This window comes from Nicotiana tomentosiformis, chromosome 1, assembly GCF_000390325.3.
Source record: "Nicotiana tomentosiformis chromosome 1, ASM39032v3, whole genome shotgun sequence".
Classification (NCBI taxonomy): domain Eukaryota; kingdom Viridiplantae; phylum Streptophyta; class Magnoliopsida; order Solanales; family Solanaceae; genus Nicotiana; species Nicotiana tomentosiformis.
The window spans coordinates 1708789-1735685 of record NC_090812.1 but is presented as its reverse complement, the minus strand read 5'-3'; the positions used below and the strand labels follow the sequence as shown (position 1 = coordinate 1735685).

Below are 26897 nucleotides of genomic sequence, written 5' to 3'. Positions count from 1 at the left end.
GTTATACAAATAAATATAATGTGGCCCAATAAGTCATGTGGGATGAGCTTCAGATTGGGCCTGCGTATGATTGTGCTGCTTTCTTTCTTCAACTCCAACACCCCCGCAAGTTGGAGGGTGACTGCACACCCAACTTGAGCAAGAGAGAATGATGGGCCAGACGTGTAAGAGGCTTGGTAAAGACATAAGCTAGCTGAGAGGAAGTGAGAACATGATGCAAAGCAATCAAACCTTCACCAAGCTTGGTTCTAATGAAATAGCAGTCGACCTCAATGTGCTTGGTTCGCTCATGGAAAACAGGATTTTTAGCAATATGTATTGCTGCTTGGTTATCACAGAAAACAGGAACAACAACAGGAACAACATTTCCAAAATCAAATAGTAGTCGCACAACCCAAACCAACTCAGCTACAACTTTACTGATGGCTCTGTATTCAGCCTCAGCTAAAGAAAGAGACACAATATGTTGTTTTTTTGCCTTCCAGCCAACAAATGAATCACCTAATAAAATGCAGAAACCAGTGACTGACCTCCTGGTGTCTGGGCATGCAGCCCAGTCAATGTCACAATATGCAGATAAGGAGAGATTAGGAGAGCTACTGATGAACACTCCAACATCAGAGGACCCCTTAAGGTACCTGAGAATGTGTAAAGCAACATGCATATGGGAAAAAAATGGGCTCTGAAGAAACTGACTCAGATGCTGCACTACAAATGATAAATCAGGCATGGTATGGGTAAGAAAGTTAGGTTTACCCACCAGACTTCTATACTGCTCAGGAGATGGCAGAAGTTCACCCATATCAGCCTTCAACTTGTGATTCAAATCAAGGGGGAAAGTGACAAAACTCACATCTTCACAATGGTACTCCTGGATGCCTGTCTCAACCCATACAAGGATTTTTGGAGATGGCAGATCAAAGGAGATGAGGAATCAGAAGATGAAGTGGCACACAATCCAGGGGGAAGCTTTACAACAGGAGAGAATGTCTCATTGAAATCTACACCTTCAACTTGAGTGTCACCCCTAACAACTAGCCTAGCCTTATATATCTCCACAGTCCCACGAGCCTTGTATTTGATTTTATAGACCCATTTGCACTCAATTGGTTTCTTCCCAACATGCAATTCAACTATCGACCAAGTGTGATTAGCCTTGAGAGCTTCAAATTCCTTTCTTATAGCCTCTTGCCATGCAGGAGTAGACACAACTTGTTGATAGGAATGAGGCTCAACTTCAGCAGTGTCAACTAAGTTATGAAGGCATGCAAAAGTAGAACTGGAACCACATAAGGAAGGAGGGAGATCACAGGCAAATTATTGGAGATGAGTAAGGAGAGTATGGGTCATGGCAGACCTCCTAAGGACAGGGGAGAAAGCAGTAAAAGAAGGAGCAGGGGAGCTAGGAGAAGAGACAGGTTCATGAGAATAATGAAAGGGAAATGAAGAAGAAGGAGAGGAAGGAGCAGGAAAGGAAGGAGTGGAAGTATCAGGACATGAAGGAGTGGAGGGATCATAAAGGTAAGAGGAAGAAGGAGCATGGAAGACAGTAGATGGAGAAGTATGAGATGATGCAAAAGGAAATATGTACTCATAAAAAATCACATCTGTAGATACTAGAGTGAGCTTAGTAGTGAGGTTGTAAAGCTTATACCCCTTTTTAGTGAGGTGATATCCCAGAAAACTATAAGGTTCAGCTCTAGGCCGAAATTTGTTCCGATAGCACTTAGGAACTGTTGAGAAACATAGGCATCCGAATGTTTTGAAGTGAGAATAGAAAGGAGGCTGCCCAAATAGTAATTCAAAAGGTGATTTCTTCTGAAGAAGTTTGGAAGGAAATCTATAAATTAGATATATGGCAGTAAGTACACAATCCCCCCAAAACATGAGAGGTAGTTTGGACTGAAAAGGAAGAGCTCTAGAGGTCCCTAGTAAATACCTATGTTTTCTCTCTACTACACTATTTTGTTGTGGAGTGTGAGAACAAGATGTTTGATGAATAATCCCAGTTTCAACAAAGAACTCCCTAGAAGAATTACTAGAGCCAAGTTCAAAAGCATTGTCACTTCTAATAATTTGGATAGTGGTGTTGAATTGTGTTTTTACCATGGTAACAAAAGTTTTGATTAAAGAAAAGGCATTGCTCTTGGACCCCATGAAATGAGTCAAAGTAGATCTAGTAAAGTCATCCACTATAGTCAAGAAGTATTTGCAACCATTATAGGTAGGGCAACCATAGGGACCCCAAGTATCCACATGAACTAGATGAAAATAATGTGTAGTCTTAATGGAGCTATCAGGGAAGGGTAACCCATATTGTCTAGCTAAGGGACAAATAGTACAAGTAAAGGGTTATTTTGTAGAAAATTTACAGGGCAAATCAGAGATTTCCCTCATTCTAGCAAAGGGCATGTGCCCCAATATATGATGCCATAAAAGCTCCATTTTATTCAAACCAGAATGATATATACAATGAGAATTAGTAACTGAATCAGAAGCTAATGGAGCATGGTATTTACAATGAATAGAATCAGAAGGTAAAGAAGAAGAAAAAGCAGAACTGGATGCAGAAGCAAGAGCATCAGACTTTGAAGAAGTAGAGGAATGCACAAGCCTGTAGAGTCCATGCTCAAGTTTACCAAAGACCAATGACCTCTTCAGTGAAGGGGCATGTATCAAACATGCAAACTTAGCAAATAGAACAATGCAATCTAACTGAGAGACAAGCTAAGACACAGAGATAAGATTGTAATGAAAGCTAGGGACATAAAGAACATGATGAAGTGTAAAAGAAAGAAAATGAAGGGAACCAGTGCAAGTGACTTTGACTTTGTACCCATTAGGTAAAGTGACTAGGTAAGGTATAACTAGAGGTTTGATATCAAAGAGAAGGTCCTTATTAGAGGTTATGTGGTCAGTAGCTCCAGAATCTATAATCCAAATGCAATCATGTACTTTAGTCAACATGCAAGCACCATAAGAGACATTCTTAACAGAATCAGAAGGAGTGAGTATACCAGCAAAATTGGCAGAGGCCATAAGACTGGATTGTGGCAAAGATTCTGAAAGTTGTGGCACAAACTGAAGCAGAAGCATGAGCTGGGTGTACTAGTCTTTAGAAAGACCAGGAACCAAAGATCCTTGATCAGTTGAACCCTCAGCTTGAGAATGATTACCTTCAAAATCAACATTGGGACCTTGTACCTCTACATTTGACGCAATCCTCCAATCCTTGGTGAATTTGAAACAAGATGGAAAACCATGAAGTCTGTAACACTTCTCAACAGGATGTCTAAGTTTCTTGCAGTATCTACACACCGCACTTGATTTATTCTGATCAAAATTAATCCTCTGATTGAACTGTCTAGTGGGTGGACCTGGAAACTTGTTAGTGGAATGAGGATTAAGAGAACTTGAAACTTTGTTGGTGAGGTGAACATTGAAGGAAGCAGAATCAACACTAAATTGGGATGGAGATGACACTTGTCTTTGTCTCTCATCTTGAATAAGGATACTATAAGCAGTATCAAGAGATGGAGGATGCTGCATCATAAAGAGATTGCTCCTAACTCCAACATATATCTCGTTGAGCCCTATAAGAAACTAGTGTAATTTGTTCTCATCATCCTCTCTCTGAAGTTCAGACTTGGCAGAACAGGTGCATGAACTCCCACGAGAAGCACGCATGAACCTAAGTTCACCCCATAACTTTTTCAGCTTATTAAAGTATGATTCTATGTCCAGTGACCCCTGATTAGTTGAAGCCAATTCATTCTTAATTTCAAAAACCTTGGTGTCATTTACTGTTCCATACCTTCGATTAAGTTGAGTCCAAATACTTTCTGCAGTATCAGAATACTGGACGCTCTCAGCTATATCAGGTGATAAGGAATTGGTCAACCAGGAAATGATCATGTTATTACAACGGTCCCACTGTTTAAACTGGGGAGAATTCTCAGGTGGCTTGGTACATGAACCATCGATGAAGCCTATCTTATTTCTAGCGGACAAAGAGACAATCATGCTATGTCTCCATCCACCAAAACCAATATCAGAGAATGGCACAGTGACAAGTGAGACACCAGGTACATCAGAGGAAAGGAGAAAAAGAGGGCTCGAGGAATCAAGTGCGAAATTTGAAGAAACTGATGAAGGCTCGGCATTAGGGTTCACCATATTGTGAAGCACAATCAAACAAAGAGCAAAATACTACACTTATTCAAAAACAAAGAGCAAAATACCAACACTTAGATGAACACAACAGAGCAATCAGTAGATATGACAAGGAACGAGTGTACCCGTCGTCTTTGCGACCTAAAGACGATGAATGCCTTGAAATTTATTGAAAACCCCAAATTTGCACTCATAAAGGAACCAACGGTAAACCTTAATCGAAGAACTGAAGCAATCCACTAAAAAGCTTTTGAAACAACTTCAAAACGACTTCAATCCACTGAAATTTAGCTGAAAATCTGCCGAAATTGACACATCCAAAGCAAAAAACTAAGAACTTTGACGACGATCGGAAAACCATAAAGCACCACAAAAATTGAGAAACTTTGATGATAATAGATTGTAACGACCCGGCCGGTCGTTTTGAGTATTACAACCCCATTTTCCCATTTACTGCTCAAATTATACTTTACAGTTATTGTGTGAATTACTGGGGTAATTGGTTCGGGTCCAGTGAGGTTATGGAATGAATTAGAACACATAGTTTCAAGGTTTAAAGCTTAAGTTAGGATAGTGATCGGATATCGACTTATATGTAGACGACCCCGGAATAGAATTTTGATGATTTTTAATAGCTCCGTATGGTGATTTTGGACTTAGGAGCGTGTCCGAAAAATTATTTAGAGGTCCATAGTGGAATTTGGCTTGAATTGTCGAAAGTTAAATATTTGGGAAGTTTGACCGGGGGTTGACTTTTTGATATAGGGGTCGGAATCCAATTCTGAAAATTGAAATAGGTCCGTAATATGAAATATGACTTGTTTACAAAATTTGAGGTCAATCGGACGTGATTTGATGTGTTTCGGTGTCGTTTGTAGAATTTGGAAATTTAAAAATTTATTAGGCTTGAATCCGTGTGTAGTTCGTATTTTTGAGGTTGTTAGGTATGATTTGAGGCCTCGAGTAGGTCCGTGTTATATTGTGAAACTTGTTGGTATGTTCGGACGGGGATCCGAGGGCCTCGGGTGAGTTTCGGATGGTTAACGAATTGATTTTTGAATTTCGAAGACTGCTGGAACTGAAGCCTTCTGGTGTAATCGCACCTGCCGAAAAGTAGTCGCAGGTGCGGGCTCGCAAGTGCGAGCAGGGGTGCGCTGAAGTGAGGTACGCATGTGCGGAAGATGCTTCGCAGGTGCGAAATCGCACCTGCGCGAGAAGGAGCGCAAATGCGGGTAGAGGGCTGTGAGGCATTGGTCGCAGGTGCGAGGGAAAATTCCGCACCTGCGTGAGCGCATATGCGGATATATGCGCGCAGAAGCGGAAACTGGGCAGGCGAGTGGAGTCCGTAAATGCGACATTTTGCTCGCACAAGCAGATGTTCAGGTGCACAAATCTTGTCCGCAGATGCGGAAATCGCTGGGGCAGAACCTTAAAATTCGAGGGTTCAATATTTTCACCCATTTTCGGATTTTGGAGCTCGGGTTGGGCGATTTTGTAGAGGAAATTTTTCACACAACTTGGGATAAGTGTTCTTAACTCCCTTGTGATTATATTCCATGAATTAATCTTCATTTTTGGTGTAAGATTATTGAATCTTCAAGAGAAATAGAAGAAAATTTCTATAATATCACAAAATAAAATTTTCAAGTTTGAATACCGATTTGGAGTCGGATTTGAGTGAAATTAGTATGGTTGAACTTGTAATTGGATGTGTTGTCGTATTTTGTGAGTTTCGTCAGATTTTAAGATTTTGTAGAAAATATTAGTATTTTGATATGGAATTAATTCCTATATATTGTGTGGACTGAATCAAATTAATTGTGGTAGATTCAAGCCGTTCGAGAGTTGATACGCGCATAATAGAATTTCTGGAGTATTTTTTAGCTTGCTCGACATTGGATTCGGCTTGTTCGAGGTAAGTAACTCTTCTAATCTTGGAGTTGAGGGTATGAACCCTGAATATATGTATTTTGTGAATTGTTGGGAGGTGACTCACATGCTAGGTGACGGGCATGTGTGCGTGTACTATAGAAATTGCGACATAATTATTTCTGTGAAATTTTATAGTTAAATAATCTTGGCATTTTCCATGCGGTTCTATGAGTTAAAGAAATTGAGCTGAAAAGCATATTAAAAATCATGTTAAGGCTATGTGCCAGTATTATTGGGACCCACAGAGGTCATATTGCTGTGAATTATTGTGTTAAATTGAAATTTATACTCAGTCATATTCATTTCATTGTATATCATATCTCAGTCTCTGTTATTATGTATTGATACATCATATCATCATTTTTGGGATATTATTTTTTTCATGACATGGTGAGCCCAAGAGACTGGAGAAATTGATGATTGAGTGAGGCCAAGAGCCTGATTTGTGAGGATATTTATGGGATCGGACTGCACGCCGCAACATGTTACATATTTATGGGATCGGGCTGCACGTCGCGACATGTTTGATATAGGCCGAGGGCCTGAGTGATTTATGCCATGATTTGGCTTGATATAGCGCTTGGGCTGAAGGATCCCCTCCGGAGTCTGTACACACCCCAAGTGAGCGCAGGTACCTACTGAGTGCGAGTGCCGAGTGCCGAGTGACTGTGAGGCATGAGTGATTGTGAGGTATGCCCGAGTGGCAAGAGTGATTGTGAGGTATGCCCGAGTGGCAAAAGTGATTGTGAGGTATGCCCGAGTGGCAAGAGTGATTGTGAGGTATACCCGAGTGGCATGAGTGACTGTGAGGTTTGCCCGAGGGGCTGTATATAAGTGATGTTCTGCCCGAGGGGATGTTTATGATTTTATCATTAATTTGTATCACATTGGCATGCACACATGATATACCTGCATAGAGATGTATTTTCTCGTGTTGTACTGCATCACATCATTCATGATTTTTCACACATTTTTTACAGATGGGCATAGTGATGCATTTGTTTTTATACGGGTTATCCGGAAGGAAAATGAAACATCTTATTTATTATTGACAAGATTTTGGGAGAAATTTATTGTTTTCAAACTATTTATATTATTGTCAACTCCGGCAAAAGATTTGAGTTTTCACTGATGGATTTGAAAGGAAGAACTATTATTTTTGAAATCATGATTTGGCTGAACATTTTATCTCTGAGTTACTTCTGGTATTATTTTCTTTATGCTGTTATGGACTGTTGTGAACTATTGATTTTGGACCCGACCTTGGTAGAAGCTCGTCACTACTTTCAACCTACGGCTAGGTTTGTTACTTACTCAGTACATGGGGTCGGTTGTATTGATACTACACTTCTGCACATTGTGTGCAGATGTTGGCTGCTGATGTTGCTGTGCTCGATGGTTGCGGGGCTTGAAGATGTACATGCGTTTCTGTTGTAGCTGCTTCTTGTTCAGGGTAGCCTTAGATTTATAAAAACTCTGTTTATGTATTATTCAAACATACTATGTATTTATTCCATTTTCGCTTTGTATACTCTATTCTTAGAAACTCATGATTTGTACTACCAGTTCTTGGGGATTGTACAAGATTAAGACCTTTATTCACTTAAATTGCTTTAATAATTATTATTGAAATTGGTTAGTTGGTAATCGGCTTACCTAACGGGTTGGGTTAGGTGCCATCACGACTAGTTGGATTTTGGGTCGTGACATAGATGAGGATAACATCGCGAGAAAGCTAGAAATGAACAGGAACGGAATCACCGCTCTGATACCATGTTAACTTGATGAGATTAATACAGAGATTGAAACATGTAATTCACCACACGAGAGAAGGAAGAGAGAGAAGAGAGATATTATTTCATTTTTAGTCAGTTAAAGAATTTAATGTCTGTACGCTTACACTAGTTAAAGCTATATACAACAAATGGGCTTACTTCCCAGAATTGGGCCTAGTAGCCTGTTATACAAAATAAATATAATGTGGCCCAATAAGTCATGTGGGATGAGTTTCAGATTGGCCTGCTTGTAATCGGGCTGCTTTCTTACTTCAACTCCAACAGCAATTGAGTATGTTGTGCGTATGACTAACACGTGAAATTCTGGTTGAATCTAGACTCTAAAGCGGTGAATAAATGGTGCTCCCACCACTCTTTCGAAGCGTGAAATTATTTCTTCCTTTCTGAGTGAGTGAGTGTTTTTATCTTTTCGGAAGACAGAAAATCATGTAAAAGAGACTAAAAGTTCTACTTTCAAGTACCATAAAAGAAACTGCTCTGTTTGTATATATTTTCCTTTTCTCTCATTTTTCACTTTTTTCTTTTGGAATTTGTATAACTAATGTTGCTGAAAGAAAGTGATAAAAAGTTCGTGACCAGAGAATTTATTATCCTGGTGTGTCTTTAAATGTTCCATAACTGTTACTACCAATCTTTTCAGGCTTTGCATTTATGTGTTGCACTGGAGTAGAAAGTAGGTGCAACCAAGAAGCTGCTTATGCATTGAGGCAGCTGATTTTAAGTTCTGCTGTTGATTACAAAATATTCTATTTGGATAAATGTGTTTTAATAGTAGTACTAACTTTGTATTGGTTATTGTGAGCCATGGATTTTAAGTGGGGGTATTTAGTGAGTGGACCCCTAAAATCGTGCATAGTTTGATATTCTAGGCAAGTCACATGCATGGGGTTGGGTTTGGGAACATGCATTTGCTCAGCAACAACTTGACCTCTGTTCCTCTTCCCCTCTGCTTTTCCTGTACTCATCTGTCATTTTCTTAATTGCTTGGCACATTGGTCCTCTCTTAAGATTGCATGTGATGCCCCTAATTCTTCTCTGTCAATGTTTTTTTATTTGAACTTTGGGACTGAGAAGCATTACATGGAGCAAAATGGATCGAAATTCATATAGCCACCTCAATGATTGACGCGTAATTGTTTGCTTATTTTACTTAATTTCAGTTAGAAAGTTATCCTGAAGATTCTTTCCTATGCATGTTTTGTCTCTTAACTATGGCTTCATTTTTTATGTACGAAATTATCCCTAGTATTTTTTTTGGTAAGAGGAAAATCCGCCGTCGCTACAACCTCTGTCACAATCTCTGCCGTTCGGGTGAGCACTCTGTGTGCACTGGGTAACCCCATGTGTAATAGCCTGCAAACCACATAAGAGATTTAAACCGCACTAGGCAAGCCACGTGCGATAGCCGTTCGGGTGAGCACTGGGTAAACCCCCATATATAATAACCTGCAAACCACACAGAGGATATAACCGCACTAGACAAACCATGTGAGACAGACTCAACCCAGTAAAAACACACAAAAAGAACTACTTATTCAAGATTATCCCTATTAAAGTGTTGTCAAAATACTTTTTTTTCTCCTTATATCGTTTACATCCCAAATGATTCATGCACACTATTAAATATGAAATACTGAAATCGAATCTTATTATGATCTAATTAGAGTTATATACTACTATTTATCGGAAAAACGGATAACAGTTAAATTTATACATAGTTCTAAGGATACGTGGTATAACTTGGTACAAATTGAGAAAAATAAGTAAATGAATATCGAAATTAGCTGTAAAAGAAAAATGAATACAAACCGAATAAATTAGTTAGTCTAAGCCTTCAAGTTTTATCACATTCAAATTAAATGGAGAGTGATTGATAGAGGAACAATATGACTAAATATCAAAGCCTAGAAAAGAATAGTATTTGCTTTATGTTCTGTAAATCTCAATGAATCTGACCCCTTTTACAAATGATAACAACCCTTAATATAGTGAAAAAAATCCTATTTTGGATATAATTAAAAATACATAGTGGGGATCCCATGATAGATTAATTAATTAGTCTCTCCTTGATTTGTGCCATGGTTTCCGCCGAGATTCTCCCCCTAATTGCGGCTATAACGGCTTTTTTGTTTCTTGGCTCGATCTCGATCTTGATTGGTCTCTATTTGTTCGACCTCAATTTTGGCCGATATCGACCTTGATCGGTCTCCGGGTCTCGAGCTCGATCTTGATCGCTCTCCGGATCTCGAGCTCGATCTTGATCGATCTCTGGGTCTCGAGCTCGATCATGGCCAATCTCGATCTTGATCGGTCTCTAGGGCTCGAGCTCGACAACCTAACTTCGCATTATGGCTCGATATTACAATGATAAACTTCGGTCCATCATGTTCCAATCTCGAAGGGCAAACTCAGTTTTGACCGTATACAAATAGTCCCCTCATTTCTTGAAAAGAAGATAGCGAGAAACGATATGAATTTTCAAACTCCGGCTAGATGAGAAATGAAATCAACGACGAGCTCGATTGTGACATATGCGACAAACGTCCCGTCGGTTCAGTTGCCAATGCATTAAATGCGCGTCAGTCAATGGTCGGCCACTACCAGTTTTGAACTGTCATTGTGAAACCGATAAATAGCCCCTTTCTTCATTATTTCAAGCTTTTACTTTCAAATCTTTTTCACTCCAATCTTCATAGTTCTTTGCCTTCTCCAAAGCATTCTCTCTTCAGGTTTTTGAGTTTCTTTGCTTGTTCTTCCTAAAATACCAAATACTTCAATCTCCATTCTTCTTTGCCTACAAAAACTAAATGGCCAAAACATCTAAAATTGTTTCGCAGAAAGAAGATGCTTCCTCATCTCGGTCGGCCGGCGAGAAACCAGTGGTGGAGCCACGCCCTGAAGAACTTATTCCCGGGGTGTATGTCATTGATTCCGACTTTAAGGTCAAGAAACCCTCATCGGTTCCTGGTCAATGCAAGCCGGTATCGAGATATATATGCTCGATATCCAAAAGCCTCCTTGATCTGGTGAAGAAATATTACAACTGGGAAAATAAAGAAGTTGTGATACCGGCACCGGAAGAAGCGATCACCACCCACGTGGAAGGGTTTCTGAGTGTTTACACTTATCCTTTCACGCTGGGTCCCCTCGATCCGATCATCGTAGACTTCTGCAAGAAATACCAGGTGACCCTCGGCCAAATTCACCCTTCTTTCTGGATGATCGTGATACTGCTTTGTTTCTTCGTGAGAAAAATCGACGGGCTTCCCTTCACCCTTGACCACCTCATAAGATTATATAGCCCTCGACTCTATCGAGGTGGGCTGATAAAGCTTCAACGCCGGGCCACCAAGGTGCTCATCTCGAGTATAGATGAAGATAAAGATCGGGGCTGGATGGGCCGGTTTGTTTGGGTGAAGACCACAGACCCAATCCTGACTGAGAGCATGTCATTTCTTGAGAAATGGAATATGAAACGTAAGTATGATTCCGTCTTTAATTTCTGTTCGTTTTTTTTACTTCTTCATCCTTTCTTATCACTATTTTTCTGGATGCAGCCGTTGCTTGGATGCCAGGTACGGTTCCCCACCTCGAGAACTGGGTCAGGAGCCTGGTTTCAACGTCAACATACACCGAGCGCGCATGGCACGATTTGTCAAAGGGCCAGTGGGAGGCTCGTACTCATGGTAAGCCTTCTTCCTGATTTACCGATTTGCCTATCGTTCAAGCATCTTTCCAAACATGAGTTTATTTACTTTCTCCTTTTGTAGGTCTCTGAAAGAATGCGACTATGAGACCCCTGTCCGGTGATGAAGAAGTTTTACCACCTATTTCGAAACCGATGAAGGAGAATAAGATAAAAAGGGCCTCAAACTCCGAGGGTCAAAAACCCAAGAAGAGAATAGCCCGTAAACCCAAGGGGAACACAATCCCACTGAATATGGAGTCAGTCCAAAGACTAAGGGAAGAAGAAGAAGAAGATGATTCCAGGCTGGTGGCCCGTGCGGGAGTTAGCACCGAGATTCGAAAAACTTCGGAACTGGTGGGAGTTGATACTGCTCCATCTGGGCTTGATAAGGTCGAGGATGAGACTTCAGCCCAAGTTCTCGAGCCGAGGGGAACCGAAGATGCTATACCTCGGGGCAAAAAAACCATTAAAGAAGCGGTGGATGCCAGTGCAGATACCGGGCTTGAGGCTCCCCAAGACAGAGGTGGCGCCCCAGAAGGCCTACTTGAGAAAATAGAGATCGAGGATTCCCCCTCGTTTCCTTCATTTTCCCAGTCGATGATACGCGACGCTCAGGCCGTGGAGACTTTTCACGGGGAGGGAGCCCATGGAGAGGAAGATCCTTTCCGTGGTTATTTTATTGGGGTAGAAGCTGTCACCGGTCTGAGTAACTTGGAGGCTCCGAAGAAAAGCTTGGGCGAGGTGGGAGCGCCTTGTCTTTTCAACGAAGACCAACAGGCCCTGAACCGAGTAAATTCATATTTTCTTTGCCAATTTTCATACTTCTATTTTTCTTCCCGTGTATAATTCCTTATTTTTATTTTTGTAGGCTTCTGTGCTTCATCATGAGGCTTTCTTCTGATCCCGAGGGGAACTGAGCCGGTACGAAGCCGAAAACTGAGGGATTACTAAGGAGAGAGATGCCTTCAAGCTTCTCAGTGAGCAGAGAGAAGGGGAAGCAAAAGGACTTTGGGCTGAGCTAGAAGCAGCTCAGAAAGAACAAGTTGATCTGGCCGAGCAGGTAAAAAGAATATTTGAAGTTAATGACACTAACTCAGGCGTGATGGCTAACAGTTTGGTCCCACAGGTTCAGTTAAGCTCGATGTAATCAAGTAGCTTCGTGGGAAAGTGGACGCAGTGAAAGCGGAGGTCGAGGTATGGAGGAAGAACATGGACCGCCTTGCCTCAGAAAAGGAGGTTGCCCGAGCTCAACTGGCCTTGGCTGAGACCCAACTCCGAAGCTTGAAATATAAGGTCTTGGTACAAGCTAAGAAAATCGAGGAATTCCAGTTTCGGTTGGGTTCAACAACTTCTGATCGAGAGAGGCTGGCCACAGAACTTGCAACGGCCAAATCAGAAGTCGAAATGGCCAAGGCTAATGCTGATGCAATGGTGGTCGTCTATCGGTCCGATGCTGAAGCTGCTCAGGTTCGAGCAAAGGAGGTTGTCGTGGCTGCTCAGGCTCGATCAAACTGGGTTGCCGAGCATGCTAAATACCAGTCTCGATGGGAGACTCTCGAGGAGATCCATGCTCGTGTCTTCGACCTTACAACCGAGATTTAGAATGCTAAGGAGCTTGGAGCCGAAACCAGAGTGTTGGCCTTTCCTGATGATGATGATTCTAGGAGTATGAGCGGATATGAAAGTGAAGGAGGCCTCGAGGGTGAAGATGCTGCTCCCGTAGAAGACTAAGTCCTTTAGGATTAGTATTTTTTGTATTTCTTTTAAGACCGTTTCGGTCTTTTGTAGAGAGATTTGATCGGGTCATGCTGCCCTTGTAAATGAGTTTTGATACACACACACACACACATATATATATATATATATAAACTTTCTTCCTTTCTGCCTTATAAAATTATGAAGTTGTATTCTAAGGCCCGAGGTTTAGACAATTTGATTGAAACTGAACTAGTATAGCCCTTAGACTTTATGATCAAGTGAATGTTTGCTCGAACTCGAAGTAAGGTAACCCTTAGGTTTTTTATTTGAGCGAGGATGGTCTCTCGAACTCAAAGCAAAAAATAGCCCTTAGACTTTTGTAAAAAGATTGTTTATGGCTTTTTTCCCTTTTCGTCTTGAAAATTTTTTTTATCATTTGTATTTGCAAAAAGCTTGTAATGCCTTAACATGAAATAAGGAATCGTTCGAGAGTTCGAACAATTTTTTACTCATTAGAGTTTTTGAGGCTTGATATTATCGAAGTATTTTATGATTTTGTCGGGGGTAGCCTTTTTAACCAGTTTATGAAAGAATTCGAAGGCCTGTTTTGTTACGGGATTCGGACGTCTCTGATCCGTGTTAATTTGGTCGTACCCTCTTTAGTTCGGGATTTTCCCCTTGTATTTATTTTCCCGTTTTACTTCGAGCTTGCCTGAAGTGTCAGTCCCCGAGTGGGGTGGCCGTGGCCTATAAAAATCAAGGGTTTCCTAAAAGGTCTTATGATCTCGGAATTTTAATAATTCCATCTCGTTTATTTTTCGGACGACAGTCCCCGAGCACGGGGGTAATCATCCGAACTCTGGTCATGGTCGGCCCTTAAGTATGTTTACATAATAGATCGAGAGTATGAAATTGTAAAGTAGAAAAAAAAATTCTAAGGCACGAGATATTGGTAAAGAAAAAAATATTTCTCTTTATAAATGATTATACATGCGTACGTGTTCTGTGCCAGGGCTCGAGCAAACTATGCGGGCATGGTTCGTTCGACCGTTTGGCCCTTACAAATTTTTCCTATCGAGACCCTGCTTCCATGAAGTAACTTCCTCGCATCAAAGTTGATATTCGAGATGCCCCCCAGTATTCAAGGTTGATTATAAAGAAGCCTCGGATACTATTGAATTATTCTAAATTAGCATGATCAATGGTTGCCTCATTAAAAACCTCACCGGAAACCTATTTGGGGCAAAACTGGTCTAAGAGAAAAAGAGTGCAATGCGTGCTTTCAGACCTAAAGGCTTCGCGTCGAAGAGTCCATCGTTGTTTCTGGTCCAACACCTGCAAGGGTTAGTTTAAAATATAAATGAAAATAGGAGGGGCCGTACCTCAGCAGTAGTATCATTTTAGGTGTGATACGTTCCAATTGCTCGACAGTTGTTCGCCGTTTATCGTGCCGAGCTTATAGGATCCTTGTCTGATGATTTCGAGAACCCGATACGGTCCTTCCCAATTAGGGCCCAGTTTCTCTTCATTCGGATTTCGGGTATTGAGGGTGACTTTTCTTAGCAGCAAGTCCCCGATGTTAAAATGTCGAAGATTGGCTATTCGATTTGTAGTACCTTTCGATCCGCTGTTTTTGGGTGGCCAATCGGAAGAGAGCGGCTTCGTGTCTTTCATCCAACAATTCTAGGCTCGTATTCATGGTCTCGTTATTCGACTCCTCTGTTGCGTATCGAAACCTGACACTAGGTTCTCTGACCTCGACCGGGATCATAGCTTTGGCGCCATAAACTAACGAGTACAGTGTTGCTTCGGTACTGGATTTCGATGTTGTACGGTATGCCCATAGAAGCTCGGGTAGTATTTCTCTCCTTTTTCCTTTGGCATCAGTCAATCTCTTATTAAGATTTTGGATGATGGTTTTGTTGGCCGATTCGGCTTGTCCGTTCCCGCTGGGATGATAAGGTGTTGATAGGATCCTTTTGATCTTGTGATCCTCGAGAAATTTAGTTACTTTGCTGCCGATGAATTATTTTCCATTATCACATACAATCTCGTAGGGCATCCCAAATTGACATATGATGTGGTTCCAAATGAAGTCTATGACTTCCTTTTCTCTGACTTTCCCGAAAGCCTGTGCTTCAACCCATTTTAAAAAATAATCAGTCATAAACAAAATAAACTGAACCTTACTTGGGGCCGATGGGAGAGGGCCAACGATGTCCATTCCCCATTTCATGAAGGGCCATGGGGACAGGACCGAGTGGAGTAGTTCCCCGGGTTGATGAATCACGGGCGCGTGACTTTGGCATTTGTCTCATTTTTGAACGAATTCCCTTGCATCCTTGCCCATATCGGTCCAATAGTATCCTGCTCTAATTACTTTGTGGACCAGCGAATCGGTACCAGAATGATTTCCACAAGTGCCCTCGTGAATTTCCCGTAGGATGTAGTCGGTATCTCCCGGTCCCAAACATATTGCCAATGGTCCATCGAACGTCCTTCTAAATAGCGTTCCGTCTTCGGACAAAGTGAATCGTTCTGCCTTTGTGCGCAGAGCTCTCGACTCCTTTGGATCTGATGGAAGCTTCCCGTTCTTTAAGTATTCTATGTATTTGTTTCTCCAATCCCAGGTTAAACTTGTGGAGTTTATCTCGGCGTGACCTTTTTCAATTACCGATCTCATGAGTTGTACGACGATCCCTGAGTTGAGTTCGTCATCTTCGGCCGATGAACCTAAGTTTGCAAGAGTGCCGACCTCGCTGTTCTGTTCTCAAGGTACATGTTGCAAGGTGCATTCCTTAAATCGATGTAGGGTCACCTGTAGTTTATCCAAGTACCTCTGCATTCGGTCTTCTCAGACTTCAAAAGTCCCGTTAACTTGGTTTACCACGAGGAGGGAATCATACTTAGCCTCTATGACCTCTTCTCCTAAGCTTCTAGCTAGTTCGAGACCTACAATCATGGCCTCAAACTCGTCCTCATTGTTAGTCAATTTTGTAGTTCTGATAGACTGTCTAACTACATTACCTGTGGGTGATTTTAGTACGATGCCGAGCCCGGACCCTTTTGTGTTCGAAGCACCGTCCGTGAAGAGGGCCCAGATTCTTGAGGACGTACCCGAATTTATCAATAGTTCTCTTTCCACCTCGGGTGCTAGGGCCGGAGTGAAATCATCCACGAAGTCTGCCAAAATTTAAGACTTAATTGTTGTTCGGGGTCGATATTCGATATCATACCCGCTGATTTCTATGGCCCATTTGGCTAACCGTCCCGAAAGTTCGGGTTTATGCAAAATATTTCGAAGTGGGTAAGTTGTTACGACACATATGGGGTGAGATTGAAAGTATAGTTTTAGTTTCCTAGAGGCGCTTATCAAAGCGAGCGCCAATTTTTCTAGGTGGGGATATCTAGTTTCGGCCTCACCTAAGGTCCGGCTGACATAATAAATGGGAAACTGCGTACCTCGTTCTTCTTGGACTAGGACTCCACTTACCACTACCTCAGATACTGCCAAATATAAGTAAAGCTATTCGTCCCCTTTGGCGTGTGAAGCAGCGGTGGGCTCGATAAGTACCGTTTAAGCTCTTCCAAGGCATGGTGTCATTCCAAGGTCCATGTGAAAATATTTTTCTTTTTTAGCAACGAGAAAAATTGGTGGCCTTTATTGGAGGACCTTGAGATAAATCTCCCAGGGCGGCCATGCGCCCAGTTAACCTCTGCACGGCCTTTACGTTGTCTACCACGGTGATGCCATCGATAGCTTTGATCTTGTCGGGATTGATCTCGATTCCTCGTTTAGATACCATGAATCTGAGAAATTTGCCTGACCCAACCCCGAATGCATATTTTTCCGGGTTTAGCTTCATGTTGTACTTCTTCAATATACTGAGAGTTTCCTGTAAGTGCTTTAAATGGTCCTCTGCTCGCAGGGACTTAACTAGCATGTCATCGATGTAAACGTCCATAGATTTTTCTATTTGATCTTCGATCATCCGATTTACTAGGCGTTAATAAGTGGCACCAACATTTTTTAATCCAAATGGTATTACATTGTAGCAGTATGTACCATACTTAGTGATGAACGAGGTCTTTTCTTGATCATCCGGGCTCATTTGTATCTGATCGTTCCCAGAATAGGCATCGAGAAAATTGAGGATCTTGTGGCCGGCCGTAGCATCGATCATGCGATCGATATTAGGCAAAGGAAAAGAATCCTTGGGGCATGCTTTATTCAGCTATTTGTAATCTACACACATTCTAAGCTTGTTTCCTTTTTTAGGCACTACTACTATGTTTGCTAACCATCCAGGGTATTTTACCTCACGGATTGACCCTATTTTAAGAAGCTTGGTTACCTCGTCTTTGACGAAAGCATGTTTGACCTCGGACTGGGGTCTTCTTTTTTGCTTTACCGGATGGAACTTCGGATCCAAGCTCAGTCTATGGGTGGTGATTTTCGGTGGGATCCCCGTCATGTCAAGATGAGACCAAGCGAAATAATCCATGTTAGCTATAAGAAATTGAATAAGCTTTTTCCTGAGCTCGGAATTTAACTCCATGCCCAGGTATACCTTTCGTTCGGGCAGATGTTTGATTAGTGTGATTTGCTCCAGTTCTTCAACCGTTGATTTGGTAGCGTCGGAATCATCGGGGACTATGAAGGATCGAGGGACCCCATAATCATTATCTTCTTCAATCTCCTGCTTCTCTAGTTGGACCGAGGTCGGCATTTGTGATTGCTATTTGGTATCTTGTTTTCCCTTCTAATTTGATCTCTTTGCCGATGAGAGTGACGATATCGGAGTCACTTCGTCAATGGCAAATATTTTCTTTGCTGCAGGTTGTTCCCCGTAGATTATTTTGATTCCCTCTGGTGTTAGGAATTTTAGAACCTGGTGTAGGGTCGAGGGTACTGCTCTCATGTTGTGGATCCATGGTCTCCCGAACAAGGCGTTATACCTCATGTCGCCCTCGATCACGTGGAACTTCATTTCTTGGATGGTCCCGGCCACGTTTACTGGTAGAGTTATCTCGCCCTTAGTAGTTTCACATGCCATGTTGAATCCGTTCAGTACCAGGTCCGCGGGCATGACCTGGTCTTGTAGACCGAGTTGCTCTACGACCCTCGATCGAATGATGTTGGCCGAACTACCTGGATCAATCAACACACGCTTAACTTGAGTTTTATTCATGAGTACAGATATTACCAGTGCATCGTTATGGGGCTGCATGATTCCTTCTGCGTCTTTGTCATTGAAGGACAAGGTTCCTTTTGGTATGTAATCCTGAGCTCGAGATCACTTCTCCCTTATAATCGACACCTTAGTGCATTTAAACACTGGCCCTTGGGGAACATCGACCCCTCTGATAATCATGTGGATAATGTGTTGCGACTCTTCTTGCTCGTTTTGTCTATTGAACTTTCTATTTTTGAAGTGATTCTTTGTCACAACCCAATCCGATGGGCCGTGACGGGCACCCAGTACCTTACTCAACCGAGTACCAACGTAACGTATCTTTCTTTTTACATCATCATATACACATGACACACAGGCCTAATAGGCCAACATAATCATTTATAAACTCAAAACATAGGCCGACAAGGCCGTACAATCTTTCACGTACACGACATATGTCTACAAGCCTCTAAGGGTATAGAAATGTCATAAAGGTCGGGACAGAGCCCCGTCATACCAAACAATATACATCTAAATCATACTAACCAAACAAGTAACTCCGGAGTAAATGGAGTGCACCAACATCTTCTGCTTAGCTGATCGCCTACTTGGAGGACTCTCGATCTGTCTATCGGGACCTGCGGGCATGAAACGCAACGTCCCCAGGCAAAATGGACGTCAGTACAAATAATGTACCGAGTATGTAAGGAATAAAAATCAATAAATAATAGACATGAGAGAAACATGGAGTAAAAGACTCGACATGTACGTCTGCATAGCTCTGTGAATTATTTCATTTTTATAATGTCATGCATATGCGTATAAATATCATACCATGTATAGGTATATGCGTTTATAACATCATCAAGCCTCTGAGGGCATCCCATCATATCATTTCGGCCACTGTGGGCAAATCATCAACCTATACCAGCTGATCGGGTGGTGGTGCGTATATAACACCATAACCTTTTTCCATATCCCATATACATATAATATACGCGTATATAACGCCATCTGGTCATGGGTCAATGTACATATATAAATGCATGAAATGCATAAGAAATACGTTAATAAGATTTTCTCGGAATGTCATAAAAATAATATGCATGTCGGATAAATTTTATCAAATACGTATTTTTCTAAGACCCATGAACAGAAGATATAAAAATAATTCACATGGTGAATCAAGAATATAGACACCCCTAATACTTCTATAAGTAGAGTCATTTATGAAAATTATGCGTTTACTCATTTCGTTCGTGTCGTATAGATCATGCCAAAAGGAAAGAAGGGATAACCTTAACATACCTGAACTGATTTTCTTGACAATCCCTTTAACATCCGTTGATTGCGACAACACGTAACGGCGGAACGAAGTAGGGAAAAATCCGTATGATGTTCGTGAGAAAGATTGTACAGTGCTCTCTTAGAATTGCAAATCCCGTTGCTATTACGCAATGTAACTTTGTATGAAATTCTTTGCTCAAAATCCGCTACTTTGCTAAATGCTAATTCACGTTCCTTTGTGAATTAGAAGTCTTGTAGTGAATAAGGTGACTCTTGAAATTCTTGAGCTTCACCCGTGAGCTTAAGCAAGTCTAGGAATCAAGATTATAATTGGTAAAAGAGTTATCCATTTTTAAGATCAAACATATCTTATAAGTTATAGAATATTATATAGATTATTTCTAATACTTTAACCAAAGAGTTCTCAAACTTTGCCACGTTACCAAATGACATTATGAATCATTTATTAGGGGTGGGTTTGCTGCCACGATGGGGAGGGGGTTAGTCTTATCCAAATTTATCCAATTAATTCCTTAATTAATTATTAATCTCCCACTAAAATTAATAATTACCTGATTATCCACATAATTAAAAATTATCTCAAATTACTTAAAATACTACTCACTTTTAATATACTTTATACACCGTACTATCATGGTCATGTGGTACCTTGTATGGTACTAGTCCATAAATACCAGGTATTTTAGCTCGGGTCGTATTTTATCCCAAAATGTCAAACTTAAACGGAATTCATTTTCTTCGATTTGCTTACCTTCTTACCTTCACGAATTTACTCGTCACTTATTTGAAATAGCATAATGCTTATAATCTTAAAATAATCTCATTCCCGAATTTACGTCGATTAACTTACGACGAAACTTTAACATACGAAAATGCGGGATGTACCATCTCATTTCCGAGCTTCTATCAATTTACTTATGGTGTACTTTCACGTACGAAAATATGGGGTGTAACATTCTTTGTCTGATCACTTAAAAACTCTCGAAGGTGCCCTTCATTGAATAACCGGGCTACTTCTTCCCTCAACTGCTTGCAATCTTCCGTTATGTGGCCATGAGTGCCATGATACTTGCACATTTGATTGGGATTTCTCTGGGCTGGATCGGTCTGCAAAGGTCGAGGCCATTTAGTATCTTTGATGCATCCGATAGTCGATACGATGGCGGATGCATCAATGTTGAAGTTATACTCTGACAATCGCGGTTCCTCTTAGGTCCGGTATGCCTGTCGAAACTATTCTTGCTCATCAACCCTCGATACCCTTGGCCTCGATCACTTCTCCTTTCACCTCGTACGGAGTTATGCCCTGGTCCGCTGCCCCTACGATCTCTATTATACGGCCGGTATTGGTCTCTGTTCATCCTCGATTCTCGATCGATGTCCTTTTTGGTAACGGATCCATAAGGGGCCCCCAACTGGTCGTCTTTGACTCTAATCTTCGATTGATATCGATTATGTACATCGGCCCAGGTAACAGTCGGGAACTCAATCAAGTTCTACTTTAACTGCTGTGAAGCCACTGAGCTTCGTTCGTTTAGTCCTTGAGTGAAAGCTTGAATGGCCCAATCGTCCATGACCGATGGTAGATCCATTCGTTTCATTTGGAAACGAGATACAAATTTCTTAGCATCTCGCTATCTTTTTGCCTTACCTTGAAAATGTCTGACTTTCTGGTCTTGACCTTTATGGCTCCGGCGTGTGCTTTTACAAAAGAATCTGCAAGCATGGCAAAAGAATCGATAGAGTTTGGTGGTAAATTATGATACCATATCATTGCTCCTTTTGACAGGGTTTCCCCGAAATTTCTTTAATAATACGGATTCGATCTCGTCGTCCTCTAGATCGTTCTCTTTAATAGCACACGTGTAAGAGGTGACATGTTTGTTGGGGTCGGTCGTTTTATTATATTTAGGAATCTCGGGCATGCAGAACTTCTTAGGGATCGGTTTGGGAGTTGCGCTAGGGGGAAAGGCTTTTGTGCCAACTTTTTGGAATCCAAACCCTTCAATATTGGTGGTGCCCCCGAAATCAGATCAACCCTGGAGTTATAAGTTTCTACTTTCTTGTCGTTTTCTTCAATCCTCTTTTCTCCTGACTCTATCCGTTTTGTCAGTTCCTTGAGCATCTTCATAATTTCAGGGTTAGTCCCCGATTCTTGTTCATTTGACCTTACTATAGTTGGCCCCGTTCTTTGGGTGACTTCTTGGGGTGGACCGGGCTCAGGCCTGCTCGGTGCCTGGGTTTGGCTCTGCAACTGAGCTATCGCTACCTGTTGAGCTTGCAACATTTCGAAAATTATACAAAGGTTGATCCCGTCTTCTCCAACATTTTGGGTATTTCGAATTGCAGATCGAGTTCCATCATGAATGCTGTTTTCGGGGTCGGAATGTTGGTTCGCTTCAATGGCCACATGCGAATTAACATCAATTGGATCCACGGCCTGAGTTCCAACGGGGTCAACGGGTGGCCTTTCATCCCCGGGCGTCACGTTGTTATTCTCATCTTGATGGCCAGATTTGTTGTCGATAAGTACGGCCATTAATTGAGAGTTCGTCATTTTTAGCCTGAAATTAAAGATACTTCCAAGAGCAAATGTAAAATAGCGTGTTTTACAGAGATTTGTATCAAATAATCACTATTATCCTTAGCCCCACGGTGGGCACCAAACTGTTTACCCGAAAAATGGATAGCAATTGAATTTATACGTAGTTCTAAGGATACATGGTATAACTTGGTACAAATTGAGAAAAATAAGTAAATGAATATCAAAATTAGCTGTAAAAGAAAAATGAATGCAAACCGAATGAATTAGTTAGCCTAAGCCTTCAAGTTTTATCACCTTCAAATTGAATGCAGAGTGATTGATAGAGGAACAATATGACTAAATATCAAAGCCTAGAAAAGGATAGTATTTGCTTTATGTTCTGTAAATCTCAATGAATCTGACCCCCTTGTACAAATGATAACAACCCTTAATATAGTGGAAAAATTCTATTTTGGATATAATTAAAAATACATAGTGGGGATCCCATGATAGATTAATTAATTAGTCTCTCCTTGATTTGTGCCATAGTTTTCACCGAGATTCTCCCCCTAATTGCGGTTATAACAGTTTTTTTCTTGGCTTGATCTCGATCTTGATTGGTCTCTATTTGTTCGATCTCGATTTTGGCCGATCTCGACCTTGATCGGTCTCCGGGTCTCGAGTTCGATCTTGGATGATCTCGATCTTGATCGGTCTATGGATCTCGAGCTCGATCTTGGCTACGACTGTGATTTTGTTTAGAACTTGATCTAATTAGAGTTATATACTACCATTGTGATTTTGTTTAGAATTACCTTTCTTTATTCTATACCACCTTTAAGCAGGATTCACTCCCATCAATTGCCTTTTCGTCTTACCCGCCGCTCTTTTGGTTTTATTTTTCCTATAAAGGGTTTAATGCAGTGACGTGTATAAATATTTTTCACTTCCAAGTTAAAACGACTTTAACAACATATAATTGATTATAGTAAGTCTAATTTAGCGGCATAAATAAACCAAATGGCTTATTAAAATCAGTGTAAAATGTTAACTATAATTTTAAATAATTTTTTTTATTTCAACTAATTATAAAAGGTGAATTTAGAATTTAAACTGAATGGATTCAGCTATACACTGAACTTATTGTACAACTAAATTTATGATTTGAAATAGGGGTATTCATAAAAACCCGAAAAATGGAACCAAACCGACTAAAAAATTGATACCTTTTCGGTTTGGTTTGGTTTTAGTTTTGAATTTTAAAAACCGACCAAATTTGGTCTGATTTTGGTTTTAATTAAAAAATAACCGAAAAAAATTGAACCAAACAGAATATAAAAGTAGCTATTTAAAATTTATCATTACACCTATATATATGTATCTTTTATACAAAGTTTCTAAAGTTTTATGCTACATTATAATAGTTTGCACTTTTAGTCTAGTTCTTTGTTATTATAATATTCTAGTTCTTTGCCTTTACATTCTAGTTTGATTGGTAGTTTTCTTTTTCTAAGTACAAGAATTTATTTCATTTTAAAAATAATTTATTTTTAATTGAGTCCTAAATTATTCATCACTATTCGGTTCAATTATCATCAATATATCTTGGTAAATAATAGATTTCTCAAAGAGCAATTGGTTTGATAGTGTTATGTTGAAAATGTGGTCGACGGAATATGTATTTGGTAGTGTATGTCTCATATTTAAGAAAAAATAGATAAATAATCGAAAAAATCGAAAACCCGACATTCACTGAATCGATAAAAAAATAACTTAATTGATTTGGTTTGGTTCTAATATTTGAAAAATCGACTTACTTGATTTTGTTTCTTTTTAGAAAAAAATGATCCAAATCGAACCATGAATACCTCTAATTTGAAATGTAATATTTTATTAAGTCTTTAATTTCTGCAGGTGAATCTATAGCCAAAAGGCTACGTCCGCCTCGGCTAAATATATGAGGGCTACCAACCAGATTCCTGCCGACGGCATTGAGCAAGCACTTAATGCATTTTCCTACTAAGCAATGATATCATTTAAATCATAATTCATATGACCTAACTAACATTTCCTTTCAAATTTCAGTTTATTGATCTTGTATTTTTTCTCTTCCTGTCTTGTCCGTAATAAATTATCTGATGATATGCCATCAAATCATAATGTTCACAGACCAACAGTATCCAAATAGCTTGGGTCTTAATCTTCCCCAAAAAAAAGTATAAAGAAACATAACTTTTTGAGTTTAATTGTCTGAAAGAAGGTTATCTATAAAGTGCAAAATTTTGCAAGTCACAGATAATATCATATCGTTGTTTGAAATTAATTTTCAACTTTCTTGCATCAGTTCAGTTGTGCACGAACTATTTGGCTAAAAGAGGAAAAAGCAGAAATCTTTTATATATAAAAAAAAAAAACTCGAATGCTCACTTTAAATAATACTTCTTCCGTTCTAGTTTACGTGAACCTATTTAATTTTTGGTTCGTTTTAAAAAGAATGACCAATTTCTAAATTTGGAAACAATTTAGTTTAAACTTACGATTCTACCCTTAATGAGAATCTTTTATAACCACATAAATACTCTGGCCCCTTTTTGACTTGTTTAAGACTATAAATTTTAAAAGTCTTTATTTTTTCTTAAACTTCGTATCCAGTCAAACAGGTTAAAAGAATCATGAAGGGTACAAATCGATAGCAAATTATTGAGGAAAGAAAAGTTCGGGAGATTTACAAATAATAAAAGCATACAATTTTCTTAGATATTTTTCCTGGAAACTTTTACACATCTTCACGTGCATGCATGATGCGACCTCATAACCGTTGCTTAGCAATAATTTATGGGTTTACACTTTCAGTAATTAAGCTAAGCACACTACGAAGAAAGATTTTACCATTACAGCATAATACAATTATGTGTAATCAACCGATAATACGATTAATTACAAACCATAATTAAACCCTCAACAAAGAAATTAACAAGTACGTAATGGCGATCCACACAAACAATCGTTGTTAGAGAAAGATGAAGCTTCTAGATGATCGAATGGAGACCCGTTTGGAATCGGGCCGCAAAGGTGATTGTAGCTCAAATCCAAATGACCAATGTACTTAGCTGAAGCCAAGGATTTAGGAATTGAACCCCTAAGATTGTTGTACGATAAATCGAGATGCGTAAAATATGTTTTTGAACCAAAAACATCGGGTAATAATCCTTCTAATGAGTTTCTACTTAAGTTAAGGATGTTTAAACCGGGGCTACTGAGTAGATTTTTGGGAATTGAACCGGAGAGTTGGTTGGAGTCTAGGTTTAGGGTTGAGAGAACAGGCATTGAACCGAGCTGGGCTGGGATTGAACCGGTAATTTGGTTCATTGATAAATCGAGATCGGCTAACCGGTAGAGTTTGGAGATTGAGTTCGGGATTGAACCGGTGAGTTTGTTCTTGTTGAGTAGTGCTCTACTCATCATGCTGAGTTTCCCGATATCGGACGGAATTTCGCCGGAGATTTGATTGTTGCTAAGCTCAAGGTGCATTAATTTGCCGAGATTGACAATTGAGCCGGGGATTGAGCCGGAGATTTGATTATCGGCGAGGTTAAGGACGGCGAGTTTACTTAGCTGACCGATGTTCGCCGGAATTTGGCCGGTGATTTTGTTTCCGATGAGATCAACTATACGGAGATTTTTTAACGACGTGAGACAAGCCGGAATTTCGCTGGAGATGCCTTTCCAGTCGGCGACGATGAGGGTAGTAAGGCCATCGAGTTTGCAGAGGGAGGGGGAGAGTGAACCGGTCATGTAACCAGACCGGCCGGCTTTCTCGTAAATCGGGTCTTCGGATTCGCCCCGAAGAACAATGTCGGCGACCCGTTGAGTATTCGGGTCACAGCTAACACCGTTCCAACCCTGGCAACAGTTGGTGCCCGTCCATGTGTTGAAAATGCCCAAATATGGCTCGTTAAGTGCTGCTTTGAAGTTCATTAATGCTGCTTGGTCTGCCGGCGAGCAACCATTTGCCGGAATAGTGACGGCGGTCAGCAACATCAGAGTGACCAAGAATGTTACTCCGGTAAGACCCATTTCGCCTCTCTCCAGAAATGCAGCACTACAATTCTTTTCTTCTCTCTATATGTATATATTTTGTATGTGTCTATATACAAGTGTTTTTTCTCTTCTAATACATGGAAGTGGGAGAATGAGATGTTATATATAGAAATATATAAATGAATTGCCATATTACTCTTCTTTTCTCCTCAATTAATTTATTTTTATTTCTTCCTTCAGATTTTAATTCAATGTACTTTTTCCCCCTCTTTTTTTTCAATCCAAGAAGTTGGTTGGCCTAACTGTACGTCAGATTAAAACCCTTTTATTGCTGATGAAATGTGACTCAGTCAGTCTTAAGAGGGTAAATAGTTGCATGTATTTTGCGTATATATAGGTTGCCCTCAAAATCGGATAACAATTAAATTTGTAAGTGATTTCAAGGATACGCGGATTAACTTGATACAAAGCGATAAATTAAGTTACTATTGAACAAACAAAGATAAAACAAATTCAAACCACACGAGTTGGATAGTTTCAGCCTTAGTGAAATATTCGCT

General features: G+C 40.3%; 2 protein-coding genes across 2 annotated transcripts; both read right to left on the bottom strand.

Moving 5' to 3' along the window:
• Positions 1 to 3603: 3603 nt before the first annotated feature.
• Positions 3604 to 4176, bottom strand: LOC138908789 (uncharacterized). Its single transcript, XM_070199487.1, has one exon. The coding sequence runs from the start codon at positions 4174 to 4176 to the stop codon at positions 3604 to 3606; it is 573 nt and encodes a 190-aa protein (XP_070055588.1).
• A 20852-nt stretch (positions 4177 to 25028) lies between these two features.
• LOC104114604 (DNA damage-repair/toleration protein DRT100-like) lies at positions 25029 to 26523 on the bottom strand. Its single transcript, XM_009625086.4, has one exon. It carries the CDS (start codon positions 26371 to 26373, stop codon positions 25267 to 25269), a length of 1107 nt encoding a protein of 368 aa, XP_009623381.1. The 5' UTR covers positions 26374 to 26523; the 3' UTR covers positions 25029 to 25266.
• Between the last annotated feature and the right edge of the window lie 374 nt (positions 26524 to 26897).

Coding starts and splice junctions, on each gene's coding strand:
- LOC104114604 (XM_009625086.4), bottom strand. CDS start 26,373: ATGGGTCTTACCGGAGTAACATTCTTGGTCACTCTGATGTTGCTGACC.
- LOC138908789 (XM_070199487.1), bottom strand. CDS start 4,176: ATGGTGAACCCTAATGCCGAGCCTTCATCAGTTTCTTCAAATTTCGCA.